This window comes from Cydia fagiglandana, chromosome 3 (genome assembly GCF_963556715.1).
Source record: "Cydia fagiglandana chromosome 3, ilCydFagi1.1, whole genome shotgun sequence".
Lineage (NCBI taxonomy): Eukaryota > Metazoa > Arthropoda > Insecta > Lepidoptera > Tortricidae > Cydia > Cydia fagiglandana.
In genome coordinates, this window is record NC_085934.1 from 1,562,106 (window position 1) to 1,582,550 (window position 20,445).

General features: G+C 39.4%; 1 protein-coding gene across 3 annotated transcripts in view; it reads right to left on the reverse strand.

The window, feature by feature from the left end:
* Positions 1-20,445, reverse strand: part of LOC134679807 (solute carrier organic anion transporter family member 4A1-like) — a 112,370-nt gene that overhangs the window by 76,741 nt on the left and 15,184 nt on the right. Inside the window, exon 3 of one of the 3 annotated variants that reach the window (XM_063538700.1) lies at positions 4,557-4,704. In XM_063538700.1, the coding sequence (XP_063394770.1) occupies positions 4,557-4,704 (148 nt within the window). Of the gene's footprint in view, positions 1-3,193; positions 3,321-4,385; positions 4,430-4,556; positions 4,705-20,445 lie in introns of those variants that run through there. The other 2 variants (XM_063538702.1, XM_063538701.1) reach the window with 2 other exon arrangements.

Sequence of the window (20,445 nt, forward strand, 5' to 3'; positions counted from 1 at the left end):
AATAACAAACACTTTTCAGTTTCCTTTCATAATCTTGGCCGATAAATTGCATTTTTTCTTTTTCAATAATACGATGTATCATTAGGTATCCTTATTCTTTCAAATGACTCTGTTATGAATCAGGTAGGTACTTTTTCTCCTCTAATACGACTTCTGTGACAGATCCATAGAATACTCATAGTTCTGTTTTTGGTACTGGTGGTTGTCGAAATTGCGGACTATTCTTTAGTATAACGCCACGCTGACTCGCATATCACCGCCTACATGCTGACCGAGGCTGCACCGCCGTCCCGGGCCCCGGACAGGCTCATTGTCTTGCAAACGTGGCACGACGTTCAACGTTGACGATGACACTGTCAGTCTGCCTCCGATCGGGAAATCGTTTGCGGTGCAACAGCTTGGTTTGAACTTCTGGCTCCACCGTTCAATCATGTAATTCCATCATAAACAAGATTGGATTACATAAATAGTTGTTGTGCATTCGCTTGACAGTTGTCAATATTGACAAAGTTCAAAGTATTTTTCAAATAGGTAGGTAATGAAGTTAAGTGTTTTATGGAGGTTTTTATTACGAAAATAAATTATTTTATAAACTATTTCGATTACATAGCAAAAAAAAGTATTTCGAGTTTGTCAACAAAACATAACGTGCCATTGCATATTGAATGAGTTCTGACTTCCTAATAATAAGAGCTACTTTTCTCTGTATTCATTTTTAAAATAACTTGTACTAAAAGGCTCGTACCAAGACGTTCCGGTACCATGACATCTTACGACAGTTAAGCGACCGTAACGCAATGTTAAAATCCATTGCTTGCTAAACTTGACTTTAAATTAAAATTTCTCCTAAATTAAGAATTTTGAACCATCGGGACCACTTGGTGGTAACTTTGGGTACTCCAAGGAATCTCCAGTTTGATTTTTTGCTCTTATTACAGGCCACACCCTGTATACTCGTATGTATGTAAATATCTATGCTCTTTAGTGAGACTAAAATACTCATAACTCTGCGTGGTGAAGTCATCATTAATATCGAATTTCTAGGAAAATATGATTTTATAATGACACTCCCTCACATTCTATTCAAATCAATGCAAAGTTGTCTTAAACGGTCTCTATAGTTCGTTTTTTTTAGCATTAGAAAGAACTCCGCAGAAGCAAGCGTACAGTTTCTATGAGGCTCGTTAATTGTTAATAATTATTGAATTAGCTAATGTAGCATGGTCAATACATATAATTTACTTCAAATTGTTACCGCTAAAAGTGCCAGATTTAGAACCACAAGCGAACTTCTGCGAAGTTCTTTCTAATGCTAAAAAAAACGGACTATAAGTATTTTTAGTCACGGTAGAAAGAGTGTTTGAAACGCTTCCGCTTTTTACGCGCACCACTCCTAATTCAAACATCAAACCCTACCAAATCCAGTTACCGTGCAGACCTTACGGTGTTTTAAGGAACTAATTAACGCCATCATTTAATTACAACGTTTGTTCAAGAGTTACGAATGTTCGCGCTGTTTCGTGGCTTTGGTGCGAACATTAGGTACTTACACAGACAAAACATCCTCTAGACTGAGCATAGTCGCGCTACCCCCTCTGCCACGCATAGGGTAATTTTACTCCATGTTCGAGTCGAAAATGTCTTTGTGTGATGTCCGTGTCTTTGAACGGACCAATCACAGCACGGGACTTCGCTCACCTCGTCCCGCGCACCCCCGCATTTTTGGCATCATCGCTTGCATCGGTCTAGAGGATTCCTAGTCTATGGGTAGGTACTTATAAATTTGATGTGAGATCTTAACCTAAGTACCTACCCAGGCCCACTTTGTCAGTAGAAAAGGCGGAAAAATTTCAAAAAAGCGGGTGAATGTATGAAATTCTCCGTGCTGTTTAACAGGCCAATTCGAGTCTTAGTTATCTATTATAGATCTGACTCCGATACGATACTGATCTTCAGTGTCATAAGTAATTACTTTTGACAGTGACAGATCAATATCGTGTCGGAATTAGATCTAAAAACTAAAACTCGAATTGGCCCGCAAGTTTATAGTGTAAACCTCGAAGTGATGTGCATAGCCTAAGTGTCCGTTACCCTAGTGCAGCGGTCGGCAACCTTTTAGCAGCCAAGGGCCACATAGCAGTTAACGAAGTGGGCGCGGGCCGCACTTTGTTAATATTTATGATTTTATCAGACATTGTCATTTGTCAATATTACCTACATAAAAAGTAGCCCGGGAGGCTCGCGGGCCGCAAGGGAGAGGTTCGCGGGCCGCATGCGGCCCGCGGGCCTCTGGTTGCCGTCCGCTGCCCTAGTGCACTGGGTAAAATAGTCTCCGCTGTCGTAAACAACTTTAGAAGCATTTCCGTATGACACAGTGACACATTTCGTGCATCAAAAACCTTCAATATACCTATTGGATTTGCCAATAGTTATTACGATTAAACATATTCGATTTTATGCATTGCGTGATGTCTGTGAAACGCAAATATAATCTACTTCCTAAAACTCGTATGTAGCTCTGACTTTCATTTGGAAAGTTAACTTTAATTCCTACTCATTAGAGTCTCTTCTTTAATAAAACAATTCTGTAAAATACGTAGTACATAAAGTATCACAGCGTTACATGAAAATCGTACGAAATCCTCCTATTTCACTAAATGTTGGTAAATTATACCTTATAGTGTATGAAATAAGGTTCATAGTTAAATAGATAATAGGAATTTTTGTCGTGACTTAAGCCCGCGTGACAGTATCGTTTATTGCTTTCATCGCACTATACCTAACATGACTATGATTATGAAAAATTTAAATAATGTCAATACATGTGTAGAAGCATATTTTACTCGGTAAAATTACTATACAGGGTGGCTTAAAAAATAACTCCATTCCCGTTGCCAGGGAGGTTTTGGGATTATACTGAGCAACTTTTACTATGAGACCAACCCCGAAATCGTGATTGTCAATAAGGCGCTATCTCCATATAAATAGCTTCAATTTGAAATCAACGTTATCGACAACCGACAATGTGGTACCTTCTGATTGAAAACGTCACATAGAATTGTCGTACTGACTGGAGGACTAAATTTCTTTTCAACAATAACAACAGCCGCACCGCAGTTCAGGCCCGGATCCGGATACTGTCTGCCGTCCGGGTTCTTAAGTAACTACTAGTAATGGAGCTCTGAGCACTCACCCTGAACAGCGCCGGCCCAGCAGAGCCAGAAAAGCGCCCATTTGGCGGTCCTGAAGCGCTGCAGCCAGCATGGGCGCAGCGCGGCCCAGCCGCACCGCAGCTCGGGCCCGGATTCTGTCTGCCGTTCGGGTTCTTAAGTAACTACTAGTAATGGGGCTCTGAGCACTCACCCTGAACAGCGCCGGCCCAGCAGAGCCAGAAAAGCGCCCATTTGGCGGTCCTGAAGCGCTGCAGCAAGCATGGGCGCAGCGCGGCCCAGCCGCACCGCAGCTCGGGCCCGGATTCTGTCTGCCGTTCGGGTTCTTAAGTAACTACTAGTAATGAGGCTCTGAGCACTCACCCTGAACAGCGCCGGCCCAGCAGAGCCAGAAAAGTGCCCATTTGGCGGTTCTGAAGCGCTGTAGCCAGCACGGTCGCAGCGCGCCCCAGCCGCACCGCAGCTCGGGCCCGGATTCTGTCTGCCGTTCGGGTTCTTAAGTAACTACTAGTAATGGGCCTCTAAGCACTTACCCTGAACTGCGTCGGCCCAGCAGAGCCAGAAAAGTGCCCATTTGGCGGTCCTGAAGCGCTGTAGCCAGCACGGTCGCAGCGCGCCCCAGCCGCACCGCAGCTCGGGCCCGGATTCTGTCTGCCGTTCGGGTTCTTAAGCAACCACTAGTAATGAGGTTATCAACACTCACCCTGGACTGCGCCGGCCCAGCAGAGCCAGAAAAGCGCCCATTTGGCGGTCCTGAAGCGTTGCAGCCAGCACGGTCGCAGCGCGCCCCAGCCGCACCGCAGCTCGGGCCCGGATTCTGTCTGCCGTTCGGGTTCTTAAGTAACTACTAGTAATGGGCCTCTAAGCACTTACCCTGAACTGCGTCGGCCCAGCAGAGCCAGAAAAGTGCCCATTTGGCGGTCCTGAAGCGCTGTAGCCAGCACGGTCGCAGCGCGCCCCAGCCGCACCGCAGCTCGGGCCCGGATTCTATCTGCCGTTCGGGTTCTTAAGCAACCACTAGTAATGAGGTTATCAACACTCACCCTGGACTGCGCCGGCCCAGCAGAGCCAGAAAAGCGCCCATTTAGCGGTCCTGAAGCATTGCAGCCAGCACGGTCGCAGCGCGCCCCAGCCGCACCGCAGCTCGGGCCCGGATTCTGTCTGCCGATCGGGTTTTTAAGTAACTATACTAGTAATGTAGCTGTAAGCACTCACCCTGAACTGCGCCGGCCCAGCAGAGCCAGAAAAGCGCCCATTTGGCGACCTGAAGCGCTGCAGCCAGCACGGTCGCAGCGCGCCCCAGCCGCACCGCAGCTCGGGCCCGGATTCTGTCTGCCGATCGGGTTTTTAAGTAACTATACTAGTAATGTAGCTCTAAGCACTCACCCTGAACTGCGCCGGCCCAGCAGAGCCAGAAAAGCGCCCATTTGGCGGTCCTGAAGCGCTGCAGCCAGCACGGTCGCAGCGCGCCCCAGCCGCACCGCAGCTCGGGCCCGGATTCTGTCTGCCGTTCGGGTTCGAGTTCTGATTCACGCTGTCGACAAGATATATAACTTAATAAGGTAAGGTAACTGGAAAGAGAGGAAAACAAATATGGAAGTATTAGATTTAGTACGTGAGAAGATATGTCTGCTGGGAACAATTGAAAACAGAAGGGGAAACATGTTGGGGCACCTGCTACGTCACGATACTTACATAAAGTTTATTATTGAAGGAAGAATAGAAAAAAAGAGAGGCGACTAAGACTGAGTATTTAGACCAGGCCAAAGAGAAAATCAACGTAGTGACGTACCAGGAGCTCAAAACCGTCGCAGAGAGAAGAACGGAATGGCCATTACTCCATTGATGGTACCAACTCTGAAAATCTACAACAGGAGTCTAACTGGGGGTCCCTTTGTTTCCCCTAAGGTTTTAAGTCATAATGTATTGTTTGTCATATTATCGTTAGTCATAAAACTGAAACCGTTAACTTTTTAGGATTTTCGTAAGGTTATGCTGTAGATAGGTTAGGTTAGGTTAGGTTTGTTTTATGGCAATCCTGAAAAGTTACGCGTTTCTGGGAAAAACAATTATGACTAACGAAAATTTGGACAAACAATACATTATGACTTAAAACTATTTGGGAAACAATAGAGACCCGTCTAAATGCCCTTCCACCATCCGCCATCGTTATGTATATGTGTAATCGCTACAGAAAGAATTCTTTGTTTATTTAAAAATCCGTTAAGGCAAAGCGTTTTTAAAATGCAAAACTTTTAAGAGTTCCTAATACTTAACTAGGTTATAGAATATTAAGACCTCTAATCTATATATATAAACGTGAAAGACCTGACTGACTGACTGACTGACTGACTTAAATCAACGCACAGCCCAAACCGCAGGGACTAGAAAGTCCAAATTTGGCAACTAGATTCCTTATAAGGCCTAGGGGTCCACTAAGAAAGGATTTTTAAAAATTCATCCCCTAAGGGGGTTAAAAAGGGGATGAAAGTTTGTATGGGGTTCAAGTTTTCTTTTAAGCTAGGAATTTGAATCTTCGTAAAAAGATATATCATTAAAATACAAGAAAACTGATTTTAGCGTTTTTGAAAATTCATCCCCTAAGGTGGTGAAAAAGGGGTAGAATATTTGTATGGATATCAAACATTTTTTCGAGTGTGGGACTTGAATCTTTGTATTTAGGGATATTATTAGAAGACAGGAAAAGTATTTTCAGCGTTTTGTAAAATTCATCCCCTAACAAGGTTAAAAAGGGGTTGAAAGTTTGATTCCAATACAAATGGTTTTGAAATTTCTTAGAAAGACATAATAGCCGATTACAAAAAAAAAGTAATTGCAACGTTTTTGGAAATTCAACCCCTAAGGGGGTTAAAAAGGGGATGAAAGTTCGTCTTCAGGCGCAAATATTATTTGAAGCTAGGAATTTGAAACTTTGTAAAAAAGTATTAAATTAAAATACAAGAAAACTAATTTCAGCGTTTTAAAAAATTCATCCCACAAGGTGGTGAAAAAGGGGTTGAAAGTTTGTATGGATATCAAAAAATTTTTCGAGCGCGGGACTTGAATCTTTGTATTTGGGGATATTATTAGAAGATAATAAAATTAATTTCATTGTTTTGTAAAATTCATCCCCTAACGGGGTTAAAAAGGGGATGAAATTTTGTATGGGGTTTAAGTTTTCTTTTAAGCTAAAAATTTGTAACTTCGTTAAAAGATATATCATTAAAATACAAGAAAACTGATTTCAGCGTTTTTGAAAATTCATCCCCTAAGGTGATGAAAAAGGGGTTGAAAGTTTGTATGGATATCAAACATTTTTTCGAGTGTGGGACACGAATCTTTGTATTTAGGGATATTATTAGAAGACAGGAAAAGTAATTTCAGCGTTTTGTAAAATTCATCCCCTAACTAGGTTAAAAAGGGGTTGAAAGTTTGATTCCAATACAAATGGTTTTGAAACTTCTTAGAAAGGCATAATAGCCGATTACAAAAAAAAGTAATTGCAACGTTCTTGGAAATTCAACCCCTAAGGGGGTTAAAAAGGGGATGAAAGTTCGTCTTGGGGTGTAAATTTAATTTTTTTTTTGTTAGCCTGTTGTGTCCCACTGCTGGGCAAAGGCCTCCCTCTCTTTCTTCCACGCGTCTCGTTCTATGGCAATATTGGGCCAATCTTTCCGAAAGACGTCGAGATCGGGCCGCCACCTCCTTCTAGGTCTGCCGTGACGCCGCACTATGTTTGGTGTCCACTCGGTAGTTTTCTTGGCCCACAAGTCGTTTGGCATACGGCAGATGTGTCCGGCCCAGTCCCATTAAAGCTTGGCGGCTGTCAGGGCTACGTCGGCTACTTTGGTTTTGGAGCGCAAGATGGAATTTCTGATTCTGTCAGTCAATTTGACACCAAGAATACTGCGCTCCATCGCCCTCTGGCAAACCTTGAGGGAAAGCTTTTGAGCATTAGTCAAAGACCAAGTCTGAGCGCCGTAGGTTAGGATCGGAAGAATACACATATCCATGAGTTTGCGTTTCAGCGATATAGGAAGGTCTCCCTTCATGTATTCTTTCATGGACCAATAGCTCTTCCAGGCATTTTCGGTACGTCTTGCGACCTCCTTGTCTTGACGTGCCTGGAAAGAGACTATTTGGCCCAAGTAAATGTACTCATGGACATATTCAATTCCTCCGCCGTCTACTTGAATCCTACGTTTGGCGCCGTTTGTCATTAGTTTGATCTTTGACATGTTCATTTGCAGTCCGATCTCAAGGCTTACCGTGCTCAGTTGTTGGAGCATGCTTTCGAGTTCTGTAGCCGACGCTGAGAAAAGGACGATGTCGTCAGCAAAGCGAAGGTTTGTTAACCGTCTGCCGCCGACTTCAACGCCCCTATCTTCCCATTCGGTCGCCAGCTTACGGAAGGCCTGTTCCAAGGTGGACGTAAATAATTTGGGAGATAGCGGGTTAACTTGAACTATTTGCAAAAAAAGGTATTAAATTAAAAAACATAAAAACTAATTCAAGCATTTTTGAAAATCATCCCCCAAGGTGGTGAGAAAGGGGTTGAAAGTTTGTATGAAGATCAGATATTTTGTGAGTGCGGAACTTGAATCTTTGTATAAGGGCATAGGCACCTATTATGAGAATACAAGAAAAGTAATTTCAGCAACCAACATCAAAATTCACTTGACTTAAAACTTCATACAACTTGCTAAAAAAGAAAGTACTTAATTTCAACATTGCTTGGATATGAAAATGATAGTACTAAAGATGTAAAATGTTGAAGATAAGATTCCACGCGGACGAAGTCGCGGGCAACAGCTAGTATGTTAAGAAAAACCTAGGCAACTAAGAAATAAAATTATTAAAGTCTATGTTATTTCATAAATTATCAACTTTTTATTGGCCTTCTGAAAAGGATTTTATTCTGAAAAACTATATAGATATATGTAGGTTAATATAATGACATAGTGCAGGATGAATACTCTAAGAGCGCAGGTATTGTTTTACGGAAGTTCTCGTGTGAATGGGCAAGTGCATGTGCATCGCAGAATGTGCAGATCACTGCGCCTTTTATGAACACCGACAAACCCGGGGCGAAACGATACTAAATTAGGTCTAACTATAGGGTTAAAGGATAACAGTGATCTGATGAATACTGTTAACTAGGACTGGAATAAATATTGTCAATATTGAAGTCATTTATAATAAATTATAAACTAAGACAGTCCTAGTATAATTAAGTCCGTCCATTTTCTAAGATCAAGTACCTACGCCATAGTAAATGTATGGCGAACTTGTTGATCTTAGAACAGGCATTACAATCATTTCAAGCATTACAAAGATGATACACAATACGAGTACAAGTACAATAAGTTACTTATAACTATAAATATTACTGTATATTATGTTTTAGATAATTCAAAATTATATTTTTTTACATGAAACTGCTGCCCTAAGGAGTAACAAGTAAGTATTTTAAGCATAAAACTGTATCTACACGGTGTAACATGAGGAAACCGAATAATTTTAACCAGGCATTTCTGAGGTCAAAAGGAGGAAAAAATGTAATATGAGTTTAGGTCAACTCCGCCAAAAAAAAAGCTTTTGTTCTTTTATTTTTTCAATTTTTTGAATGTAGGTGTTTGTACATAAAAAATAAACGTTATTTTGTCACACGTAAACTTGTCACTTAAAATTGATTTTTACATTTTTTTTCGTAAAACCTACTTTTTGCAAAGTGTTACTTGTCACTTTTTAACATCTATCAATAAGGATATTTAGACTACGTCCCATAGGAGCAACATCGCCATAAAAAAGGCGTTTTGCACTATGTAACAATAATTTTTTTTTTATATTTTAATTGGTATTAACTCTGAAACTAGGAGAATTTCAAAAAAGTTTATAGGAAATTTTTGTCTCTAAATATGATCAGGAATTTGCTGTTAAAATTATTCGGTTTCCTCATGTTACACCGTGTATAAGGCCGATTTATCTTACAGAATGCCTTAGGTGTACCTACATATATAATGCAAGATGAACTTAGATTCGAACGCATGCGTGCGCGCACAAAGCGCAGGATATCAGCTGTTGAGCGGCTTTGTATGACAACCATTGAAAATGTTGAACACGAGGCAATCTAAATGCTTGCCGAGCATTGGTGAGGCCGCAAGACACTTCTAAAAGCTGTTATATAACGTCAGTCACACTTCTTCTTCCTCGCGATATCCCGGCATTTTGCCACGGCTCATGGGAGCCGGCGTCCGCTTGACTACTAATCCCATGATTTGACGTAGGTACTAGTTTTACGAAAGCGACTGCCATCTGACTTTCCAGCCCAGAGGGGAAACTAGGCCTTATTGGGATTAATCCGGTTTCCTCACGATGTATTCCTTCACCGAAAAGCAACTGGTAAATATCTATATATATAAATGCAAGTGTCCTGACTGACTGACTGACTGATTCATCAACGCAGAGCCGAAACTACAAAAGCCAGAAAGTTGAAATTTGCACACCAGATTGCATTTATAAAGTGTACAAGAGATAAGAAGCGATTTTGAGAAATTCAACCCCTAAGGGGGTTAAAAAGGGGATGAAAGTTTGTATGGGGTTAAAGTTTTCTTTTAAGCTAGGAATTTGAAACTTCGTAAAAAGATATATTATTAAAATACAAGAAAACTAATTTCAGCGTTTTTGAAAATTCATCCCCTAAGGTGGTGAAAAAGGGGTTGAAAGTTTGTATGGAAATCAAATTTTTTTTCGAGTGGTTGAGTTGAAACTTTGTATTTAGGGATATTATTAGAAGACGAGAAAAGTAATTTCAGGGTTTTGTAAAATTCATCCCCTAACAGGGTTAAAAAGGGGTTGAAAATTTTAATCCATTATAAATGCTTTGAAACTTCTTAGAAAGGCATAATAGCCCATTACAAAAAAAAGTGATTGCAACGTTTTTGGAAAATCAACCCCTAAGGGGGTTAAAAAGGGGCTGAAAGTTCGTCTTCGGGTGCAAATTTTATTTTAAGCTAGGAACTTGAAACTTTGTAAATAAGTACCAAATTCAAATACAAGAAAACTAATTTCAGCGTTTTAGAAAATTCATCCCCCAAGATGGTGAAAAAGGGGTTGAAAGTTTGTATGGATGTCAAAAAATTTTTCGAGCGCGGGACTTCAATCTTTCTATTTGGGGATATTATTAGAAGACAATAAAAGTAATTTCAGCGTTTTGTATAATTCATCCCCTAACAGGGTTAAAAAGGGGATGAAAGTTTGTATGGGGTTAAAGTTTTTCTTTTGAGCTACGAATTTGAAACTTCGTTAAAAGATATATTATTAAAATACAAGAAAACTAATTTCAGCGATTTTGAAAATTCAACCCCTAAGGTAGTGAAAAAGGGGTTGAAAGTTTGTATGGATATCAAACATTTGTTCGAGTGTGGGACTTGAATTTAGGGATATTATTAGAAGACGAGAAAAGTAATTTCAGCGTTTTGTAAAATTCATCCCCTAACAGGGTTAAAAAGGGGTTGAAAGTTTGAATCCATTACAAATGGTTTTGAAACTTCTTAGAAAGGCATAATAGCCGATTACAAAAAAAAGTGATTGCAACGTTTTTGGAATTTCAACCCCTAAGGGGGTTAAAAAGGGAATGGAAGTTCGTCTGCGGGTGCAAATTTTATTTTAAGCAAGGAACTTGAAACTTTGTAATAACGTTTTAAATTAAAATACAAGAAAACTCATTTCAGCGTTTTTGAAAATTCATCCCCTAAGGTGGTGAAAAAGGGGTTGAAAGTTTGTATGGATATCATGCATTTTTTCGAGCGCGGGATTTTAATCTTTGTATTTGGGGATATTATTAGAAGACAATAAAAGTGATTTCAGCGATTTGTGAAATTCATCCCCTAACAGGGTTAAAATGGGGTTTAAAGTTTGAATCCATTACAAATGCTTTGAAACTTCTTAGAAAAACATAATAGCCGATTACAAAAAAAGTAATTGCAACGTTTTTGGAAATTCAATCCCTAAGGGGGCTAAAAAGGGGATGAAAATTCGTCTTGGGGTGTAAATTTAATTTTAAGCTAGGAACTTTAACTTTTTGGAAAAAAAAGGTAATATAATTGATAAACATGAAAATTAATTCAAGCATTTTTGAAAATCATTCCCCAAGGTGGTGAGAAAGGGGTTGAAAGTTTGTATGGAGATCAGATATTTTGTGAGTGCGGAATGCGGAACTTGAATCTTTGTGTAAGGGCATAGGTACCTATTATGAGAATACAAGAAAAGTAATTTCAGCAACCAACATCAAAATCCACTTGACTTAAAACTTCATACAACTTGCTAAAAAAGAAAAGTACTTAATTTCAACATTGCTTGGATATGAAAATTATAGGTACTAAAGATGTAAAATGTTGAAGATAAGATTCCACGCGGACGAAGTCGCGGGCAACAGCTAGTCAAATGATATTTCGTACCTAAGTTCCGAAAAACTAATTGGTACGAGCCGGGGTTTGAACCCGCGACCTGCGGATTGAAAGTCGCACGCTCTTACGCTAGGCCACCAGCGATTCTTTAACATCATTCACACTCACACTGTAAAATGGCACTTCGAAAACGTATATTTCAAGGATATAAAGGTGCCCACAGATTACCAGTTCGCCGGACAATATCAGCCTGTCAGTTGGTCGGAGCTGTCACCTTTTGCGATTAACTGACAGGCTGATATTGTCCGGCGAACTCGTAATCTGTGGACCCCTTAAGGTCGAAGTGTGTTCCAGGTACTGGTTTTTTATACAAAATCTGTCCCATAACCGAGAATTCTCGATTCTCGAGATACATATTCGTTCCCGGGAGCATTTTCTAGGTCGAATAGTAAGTATGCGAGCATGCAACCCAGCTATTTCCAATAGTTATTGAATATGTCAAGATCACTTTATACTGGCTAGCCCAATCACTAAATCGCGCTACCAATGAAAACAGATGGTCTCTTTGTATGACCATTGTACGTGACTTGCTCTATACGGGACCAGATTTTGTCATTTATGCGTGTATGGACTGGGAAGTGTCTACTTAGTCGTATATGGTATTGATGGTCAGGCACTCGTGTGTAAGGCACTCGTGTGTATGATTTAGATAATTAAAAAAATTCTAATCATATGTGACGTTCTCAATCAGAAGGTACCACTTTGTCGCTTAAAGACGAATTTTGCTTGTAGCTTTATACAAATAAAACCTGTTAGAGAGTTCTATGGCAAGCGACAATGTCGTACCTTTTGATTCAGAACGTCACATATTCTTTCAACACAGACGGAGTGACACGGAGAAACTTTATAGTTTCGTTTCTTGTACCTAAATGGGAAATCGTTTTTCATCATTTTTCGTCATTCCGGTGACAGAACATTTGACGGACCCCAAATTTTTTTTTTTTCATATATTTATTAACACAAAATAATACATTTAAAAAATCAATATAAATCAATATAAATATCAATAAGAATTTTCTTCCTCCTCACCAACCGTGAACCAGACATAGAAGGGTTGGTTTTTGACTTTTTTTCCTTGCAGACGTCCTGCGGATAAAATGATGACGAATAAATAACACTTGCACTGCGAATGCTATCAAAATCGTTGCAGACTTATCTTGGTCTAACTCTAATTACTTCGACGCGAAGAAAGCCGCGGGCGAGAAGTAGCATAGTAATATATATGTCGGCGGCCGATCGTAAGATCAGGCATATCGGGAAATCCTAAGCATATCATGAAACGTGAAAATCTTTGACTCGTTCCCTGAGTCGACAGAGTTTAGCACAGTAGTTTGCCCTTCGGCCATTTGAAGCAACCTAAAGAACCTATCTTACCTATATATTGGTTTAATGTGACTATCCTCAAAACAATACACAGGAACATTACGATCGGCCGCCGACATATAGGTACAACAAGCTTCCTACAATCCATATCATCAGTATGAACAATCCCCAAACCAGTTACCCTGAGTCAACAAGATAAGCTCAGCATACGTCTTTATCTAATTAATTACTGCAGTTGATCTATCGAAACACCCGTGGTAGGGGAACATAAACACATTCCCTTGATTGATGTTATGTTTGTAAGTATCTATTGCCATATAAGAAGCTGATAAGGGCTGAACTAGATACTGGAGTCAGTTATGTAACGCTGCCATACATGACCCAAAAAATTTTTATTAAGCTATGAGCTTCATCACATCTGATATTTGAGTAATTCTAAGCATTTCTAGCCTGAAGTGGGGGGGAGGGTGGGGTACAAAGACGGCCGCCATCCGTCATCTTTAAAAAAAATCTACTCTGATCCTGGTGGGTACTAGGGCAAGTTTGGTATCATTTTCGTATAAACCAAAGACGTAGAATTCATTGCTGATATTTGTTTTTTCAATTTCATAGTAATTTTACAAGAAAAACGTAAAAAGGTGAAAAATTTGGTTGGAGATTTTTGCTACGCGGAGCCGAAACTACAAAAGATAGAAAGTTGAAATTTGCACACTAGATTACATTTATAAAGTGTACAAGAGATAAGAAGCGATTTTGAGAAATTCAACCCCTAAGGGGGTTAAAAAGGGGATGAAAGTTTGTATGGGGTTCAAGTTTTATTTTAAGCTAGGAATTTGAAACTTCGTAAAACGATATATTATTAAAATACAAGAAAACTAATTTCAGCGTTTTTGAAAATTCATCCCCTAAGGTGGTGAAAAAGGAGTTGAAAGTTTGTATGTATGGATATCAAAAAAAATTTCGAACGCGGGACTTGAATCTTTGTATTTGGGGATATTATTAAAAGACAGGAAAAGTAATTTCAGCGTTTTGTAAAATTCATCCCCTAACAGGGTTAAAAAGGGGTTGAAAGTTTGAATCCATTACAAATCCGAGTAGACACACATTTCTTATTGCCTCCCAGGCTTGAAATGCTTAGAATTACTCAAGGAACATATGTGATGAAGCTCATAGCTTAATAAAAAATTTTTGGGTCAACTTTATAACTGCTTCCGCTAAGAATATGAATGAAATAACAATGTTAAACGCGCTTATTATGCTTGTGCATACGCCTGGCTCAAATATGGAATTATCTTGTGGGGCCACGGTACATATTAACATGGCGTTTTTTTGATAAATAAAAGTCGTATATCTTTGTTTTAGATTTGATGAATCTACTTATATTCAATCACATCCAATCCAATAATCAATCTTTGAATCTAGGTACTTTATTATATGTATATGATTACACCAAGAGATATAGCTCAGCGCTGCGGTAAGTTCAATAATATTCAGATATTTTGGAGCACCTTGTCCGCTCCCATATATCTGGATTGTACGCATTCCTCGAAGATTGAGGACTATTAAAAAATCTGCCACTGATTCATTCTGAAGGAGGAAACTCCCACACCGTCCGCGCAGACGTGGTATTGCTACGCGAGCCGGCGACGCGAGTGCAAGAGCAAACCAGAGTAACATGACCCCAATAACAATCAAGGGCGCTTCATTCCAACTTTCAAACTCACAGACCTTTGATGTGTCGGAAGCCGGCGTTGCTCGAAGTCACAGACTAAACACACACGGACACCGAACCGGACTGAACCGTTTACAAAGAGCATTAAGTTTACCAAACATAGGCTCAATTTTACGTGTACTACTTTATTATATATGTACCCTAAATTTTGAAAATATTTTTAATACAATTTTACACTGTCATGTTTGTAACTGTAAGCGCAACTGAAGTAAATGGTCGCGCTTCCCATACAAAAGTACCTACGAGTACCTCGATTCTCTTATGTGTTCCGTCAATCCGCCTTTTAGTTAAAATGGGCTGTGTTCAAATTGGATCTTGAAGGCTTTTAAAAAACTCAAAAAAGTACCTTACTGTACTGTGTCGCGTAAATTATACGTAGGCATACTAGTTAGCTAAGCCCTCGACTCGCATGTTTGCTGCAATAGGAATATCGCCAGTAAATCATTGTCCAACGTCAAATATCGGCGGTAATTGTTCCGGCCCTTTATTGTACTATTAAGTGTAACAAGCCCTTTATGACAAACTCCTATTATTGGTAGAATTATGGCCGCGTAGGCTACTCGACTTTTCCCATCAAGTCAAATTGATACCATGACGTCTGTGATCAATGGCGAGGGTTCCATTACAGGTACAAAGGGCATTGCCCACCCTTGATAAGAAACAAAAGTATTTATAACTGTTTATTGACTTTTTGAACTACCTAACACTGAATTTTAGTTACGACTTATTAAGTACTAATTGTAGGAATACAGGGTCATTTTTGGACCGTTAGCCATATTGTGCGAGGTGATCTATGGGACCAACTCCGAAATCACAAAAATATTTAGAAAAAAGTTGTTCAGTATGGTATGACCCTCCTAATCACCTCGCACAATATCCTGTATGTATGTAAGTAACCTATTTTGCTGTTGTTTTTCATTATTTAGAAGAGTGATTGAAAAATTCATCCTCTTAAAAGTTTAATAAATGCATAAAAGTTTCTATTAGCAAAGGTAGGTAATTTTTGAAAAAGAGCCATGAAAATTCATAGAATGAGATAAAATCGTGCCCTCACGTTTGAGAGACAGACAGAGGGCCTACCGCGAAGAACAAAATCGAAATTTAGTATCATGCCTCTCTATTGTTCTTCCATATTTTTACGATAGAGAGGCAGTTAACGAAATTCCGATTTTAGTGTTTCGCGGTAGAAACTCAGACGCTTGTATTTTTCGCAAACAAACTCCCCTCCAACTATATTTTTATTCAGAAGCCACGTGTGCTTTTGCCGTTCAACCTAGTTCCATAATGAGGCCCTCACAGGGCCCTCACGACTGTCTTCTTGTATTGCGACTTTGTTTATTTGCTGATGTAAATGCGATTTATTACGACAAAGAGCAACTTCGGCAGCGAGCTTTTTTGCCGATTTCGGTGTGTTCGTCAGATAGTTAAATCTTGTCATGACAATGTGAATTATATTTACATTTTATAAATTACACGTAATAAACACAAAGTTTATAATTATTATAGAGTTAGACCACGAAAAGTCTGCAGCGATTTTGACAACATACGCAATGCAACTGTTATATTTAACGTCAAACTTCTATAAAATTTTGACGTAGAAATAACACTTGCTGTGCGTGTGCTGTCAAAATCGTTGCAGATATTTCTTGGTCTACTCTACAGTCTTCTACAGTCATTATCGTACAGGCTCATCAGAGTCGAGTCTAAGGGGCCCACTGATTAACAGTCCGCCGGACGGTATCGGCCTGTCAGTTGTTCAGAACTGTCAAAATTTTGTTCTAACTGACAGACCGATACCGTCCGGCGGACTGTTAATCAGTGGGTCCCTTAAGTAAAGCGCACAAACATACCTGACCATATCTTTATGTTTCGAGCTTGGGTGCAAGATATTAATTTAAATTACAAAAAATACATTCGAAATAGAATAAATATCCTATCTTTCGACTTAATAATACTATTACCTAATTAATCTAATTATTCTGTGTGCATAAGAGCGCAATAGGTCAAACTACAAAAACCCAGAATCAATTGTAAAAATATGGGTAAGTATACAAATCAATGATTTGAAATCATACTCAAAAATATGACCTATAGTTCTTATGTTAGCGAGTTATGAACTATGGGTCATATTTTTGAGTAAGTTGTCTACACCCATATTTTTACACTTGACTATACATATTTTTTACTTATTTTAATATCTGTCTAAATCTGTAATACTGGCGTAATTCGGTCCCTAAAACTTAATGTCACGGTAAGGTCATTGCGTCACACACCGGAACGTTGTGCAATACTCTCACTTTCGCGGAAGCCTCTCGCTAAAACCGGATGAGGTTTGCAATTTTGGCGGTGAGGTGTGACCTCAAAATAAGTGGGCCTAGCGCTACACTACGTTCGTTCGTCTATTGGCCTCTCTATCGTTCGAATAAGAATGGTCACACAAAACAGAACATTAACTTGGAAATAAAACAAGATCTGGTTGTACTATGATAATTTTTAAGAAAAAAAAACCGACTTTCATGGGGGTCGATGAAAGATTATTGTAGATGGTACACTATGTAGAAAAGGAGGTAAAACCACCCACTTTTCTACTAGCATTTCGCTTCTGTATAATGGCTCCTCTACAGGATGGGCCAACGCCAGCCACTCCAAGGGACGCAGCCATGCGGTAGAATGAGATAGCAATATCACTTGCTCCCTCTAACGCATAAATGCGTCCCTTGGAGTGGCCGGCGTTGGCCCATCGTGAAGAGGAGCCATGAGGGTCGTAGTTCTAGCCTAACCTAACCCACTCCTCAGATAGCAGTTCGGTTCTGTGCGGATCGCAGTTCGAACCTAATCAAACCCACTTTTCAAGTAGCATATCGTTTCTGTAAGGCTCGCAGTTCTAACCTAACCTAATCCTTGTTCGGTTCTGTGAGGATCGCAGTTCAAACCTAACCTAACCCACTTAATGGCGCATGCCGTGCGGTGTACGGGGGTTTAAGCGGGAGGGGCTAGTAAGATTGGCATCATCGTACTTTATACCTACATTAATTTTATGATAGGTATATAATCATAGTTGTTTATTTAGTTAAGGTATCATAGTGGTTTTCTGGGTCAAGGTCTGGGTCCGAGTCCGGGTCCGAGTCCGGGTCCGAGTCCGGGTCCGAGTCCGGGTCCGAGTCCGGGTCCGAGTCCGGGTCCGAGTCCGGGTTCGAGTCCGGGTCCGTGTCCGGGTCCGAGACCGGGTCCGGGTCCGGATCCGGGTATGAGTCCGAGTCCGGGTCCCAGTCCAAGTCAAAATCGAAATTCGTAATCACCAAACGTGTACCATGCGTCATTGAAGAGTTCTGTTCTGGTCATCATCAGCAGTTCCACTTCATCAAATGCGACAGTTTTTAATGTAAATGCTTGATTTTATGATGAAAATACAAAAAAATCTATACGTATGCCTTTAATATTTGAGGAGTTCCCTCGATTCCTTATGGATCCCATCATCAGAACTCGAGCTTGACAAAAATGTGGCTTAAAAACTTAACTTGCTTAACGAACATAACGAAAAGGAAAAATCGCCAAACGTGAACTATGCGTCGTTTAAGAGTTCTGTTCTGATCATCATCAGCAGTTCCACTTCATCAAATGCAACAGTTTTTAATGAAAATGCTTGATTTTTTTATGTAAATACAAAAATCTCTATACGCATGCCTTTAAGATTTGAGGAGTTCCCTTGATTCCTCGTGGATCCCATCATCAGAACTCGAGCTTGACAAAAATGTGGCTTAAAAACTTAACTTGCTTAACAAACATAACGACGAGGACAAATCGCCAACCGTGAACTATGCGTCGTTGAAGAGTTCAGTTCTGATCATCATCAGCAGTTCCACTTCATCAAATGCAACAGTTTTTAATGAAAATGCTTGATTTTCTGATGTAAATACAAAAATCTCTATACGCATGCCTTTAAGATTTGAGGAGTTCCCTTGATTCCTCATGGATCCCATCATCAGAACTCGAGCTTGACAAAAATGTGGCTTAAAAACTTAACTTGCTTAACAAACATAATGAAGAGGACAAATCGCCAACCGTGAACTATGCGTCGTTAAAGAGTTCCGTTCTGATCATCATCAGCAGTTCCACTTCATCAAATGTCACTTTTTTGGGTGTATGTGCTTGATTTGTTGATAAAAACCCAAAAATCACTATATGTATGCCTTTAAGATTTGAGGAGTTCCCTCGATTCCTCATGGATCCCATCATCAGAACTGGGTTTTGACAAAAACGGGACCAATCTGTATGCATATACATTCAATCAAAAAAAGAATTTTCAAAATCGATCTAGTAATGACGGAGATATGGAGTAACAAACATAAAAAAAAAAAATAAAAAAAAAACATACAACCGAATTGATAACCTCCTTCTTTGAGATTTGGAAGTCGGTTAAAAATGGGTACTTTAAGTTAAGTAAAGTATCTTATAATTACTAAATTATATTCATAAACTCACCCTCCGCAACAACGGCTCTAACGATTTTGAGGGCGAAAAATCCGTCTAGCTATCTCTGCTGGGAAAACCCGCATTTTTGAGTTTTTACATATTTTCCGAGCTTGGTCTCCCAGATAATACCTATTTATTTATATATTTCGGGGATCTCGGAAACGACTCTAACGATTTCGTTGAAATTTGGTATATGGGGGTTTTCGGGGGAGAAAAATCGATCTAGCTATGTCTTATATCTGGGAAAATGCGCATTTTTGTTTTAATATATTTTCCGAGTAAAATCGGTCTCCCAGATATTAAATTTGTTAAATTCCAACTGTATGTAATATATTAGATATAACTTGCTAAGCTTTGTTAAAATAGCTTTTATATTGCTATTGTAATTATGTAGGTGGCTTTTGTAAGCTTATTGATTGTCCATTATTTATGTTCAGCCTAGAATAGTTGAGTGGAACTAGATATTATTGGGTTTGGTGTATTGACCGATGGTAATTTTAGATAGAGTATCATGTTAAATACCTATATGAAGTGTAGGTACATGAAAAGAACATGGCTATAGTAATTGTTCGGAAAATGAGATGTAGAGCTCTTAATGAACTAAGTACTACTTATTTTATTTGCTAATACCACATTCGATAGCATGACGAGCGTTCGCGTTTGCGTTATGTCTATCTTTGCATGGGATTTAGAACAGCGCGCCAAGCGGGATGTTTTGGAAACTCAAAATCCCTTACAAAATGACTTAACGCTAACGCGTACGGCACACGTCACGTCACGCTATCGAATTAAATGTAATGTACACTAAAGTGCAAAACGTAATTAAATTATAGTAAATAATAAATAAATATTGGGGACATCTTACACAGATCAACCTAGCCCCAAACTAAGCAAAGCTTGTACTATGGGTGCTAGGCGACGATATACATACTTATATACATAGAAAACACCCATGACTCAGGAACAAATATTAGTGTTCATCACACAAATAAATGCCCTTACTGGGATTCGAACCCAGGACCATCGGCTTAGCAGGCAGTCACTATATACCCACTAGGCCAGACCGCGCGGTCGTCAAAAATTAAAGACCAGAAAAAGTAACACTGTAATGTTGCTACTGGAATAATTTGTTTGTAAAATAATAAATTCCTTTTGAATTTTGATAAATAATCACGCTAAGATAATTATTTATTACTTTTATTAGTAATTTTACTCCTGCGATTTAAAAAATTACTAATACTCGTATTTACTTATTTTTATATAAATACAAGACGCTCTA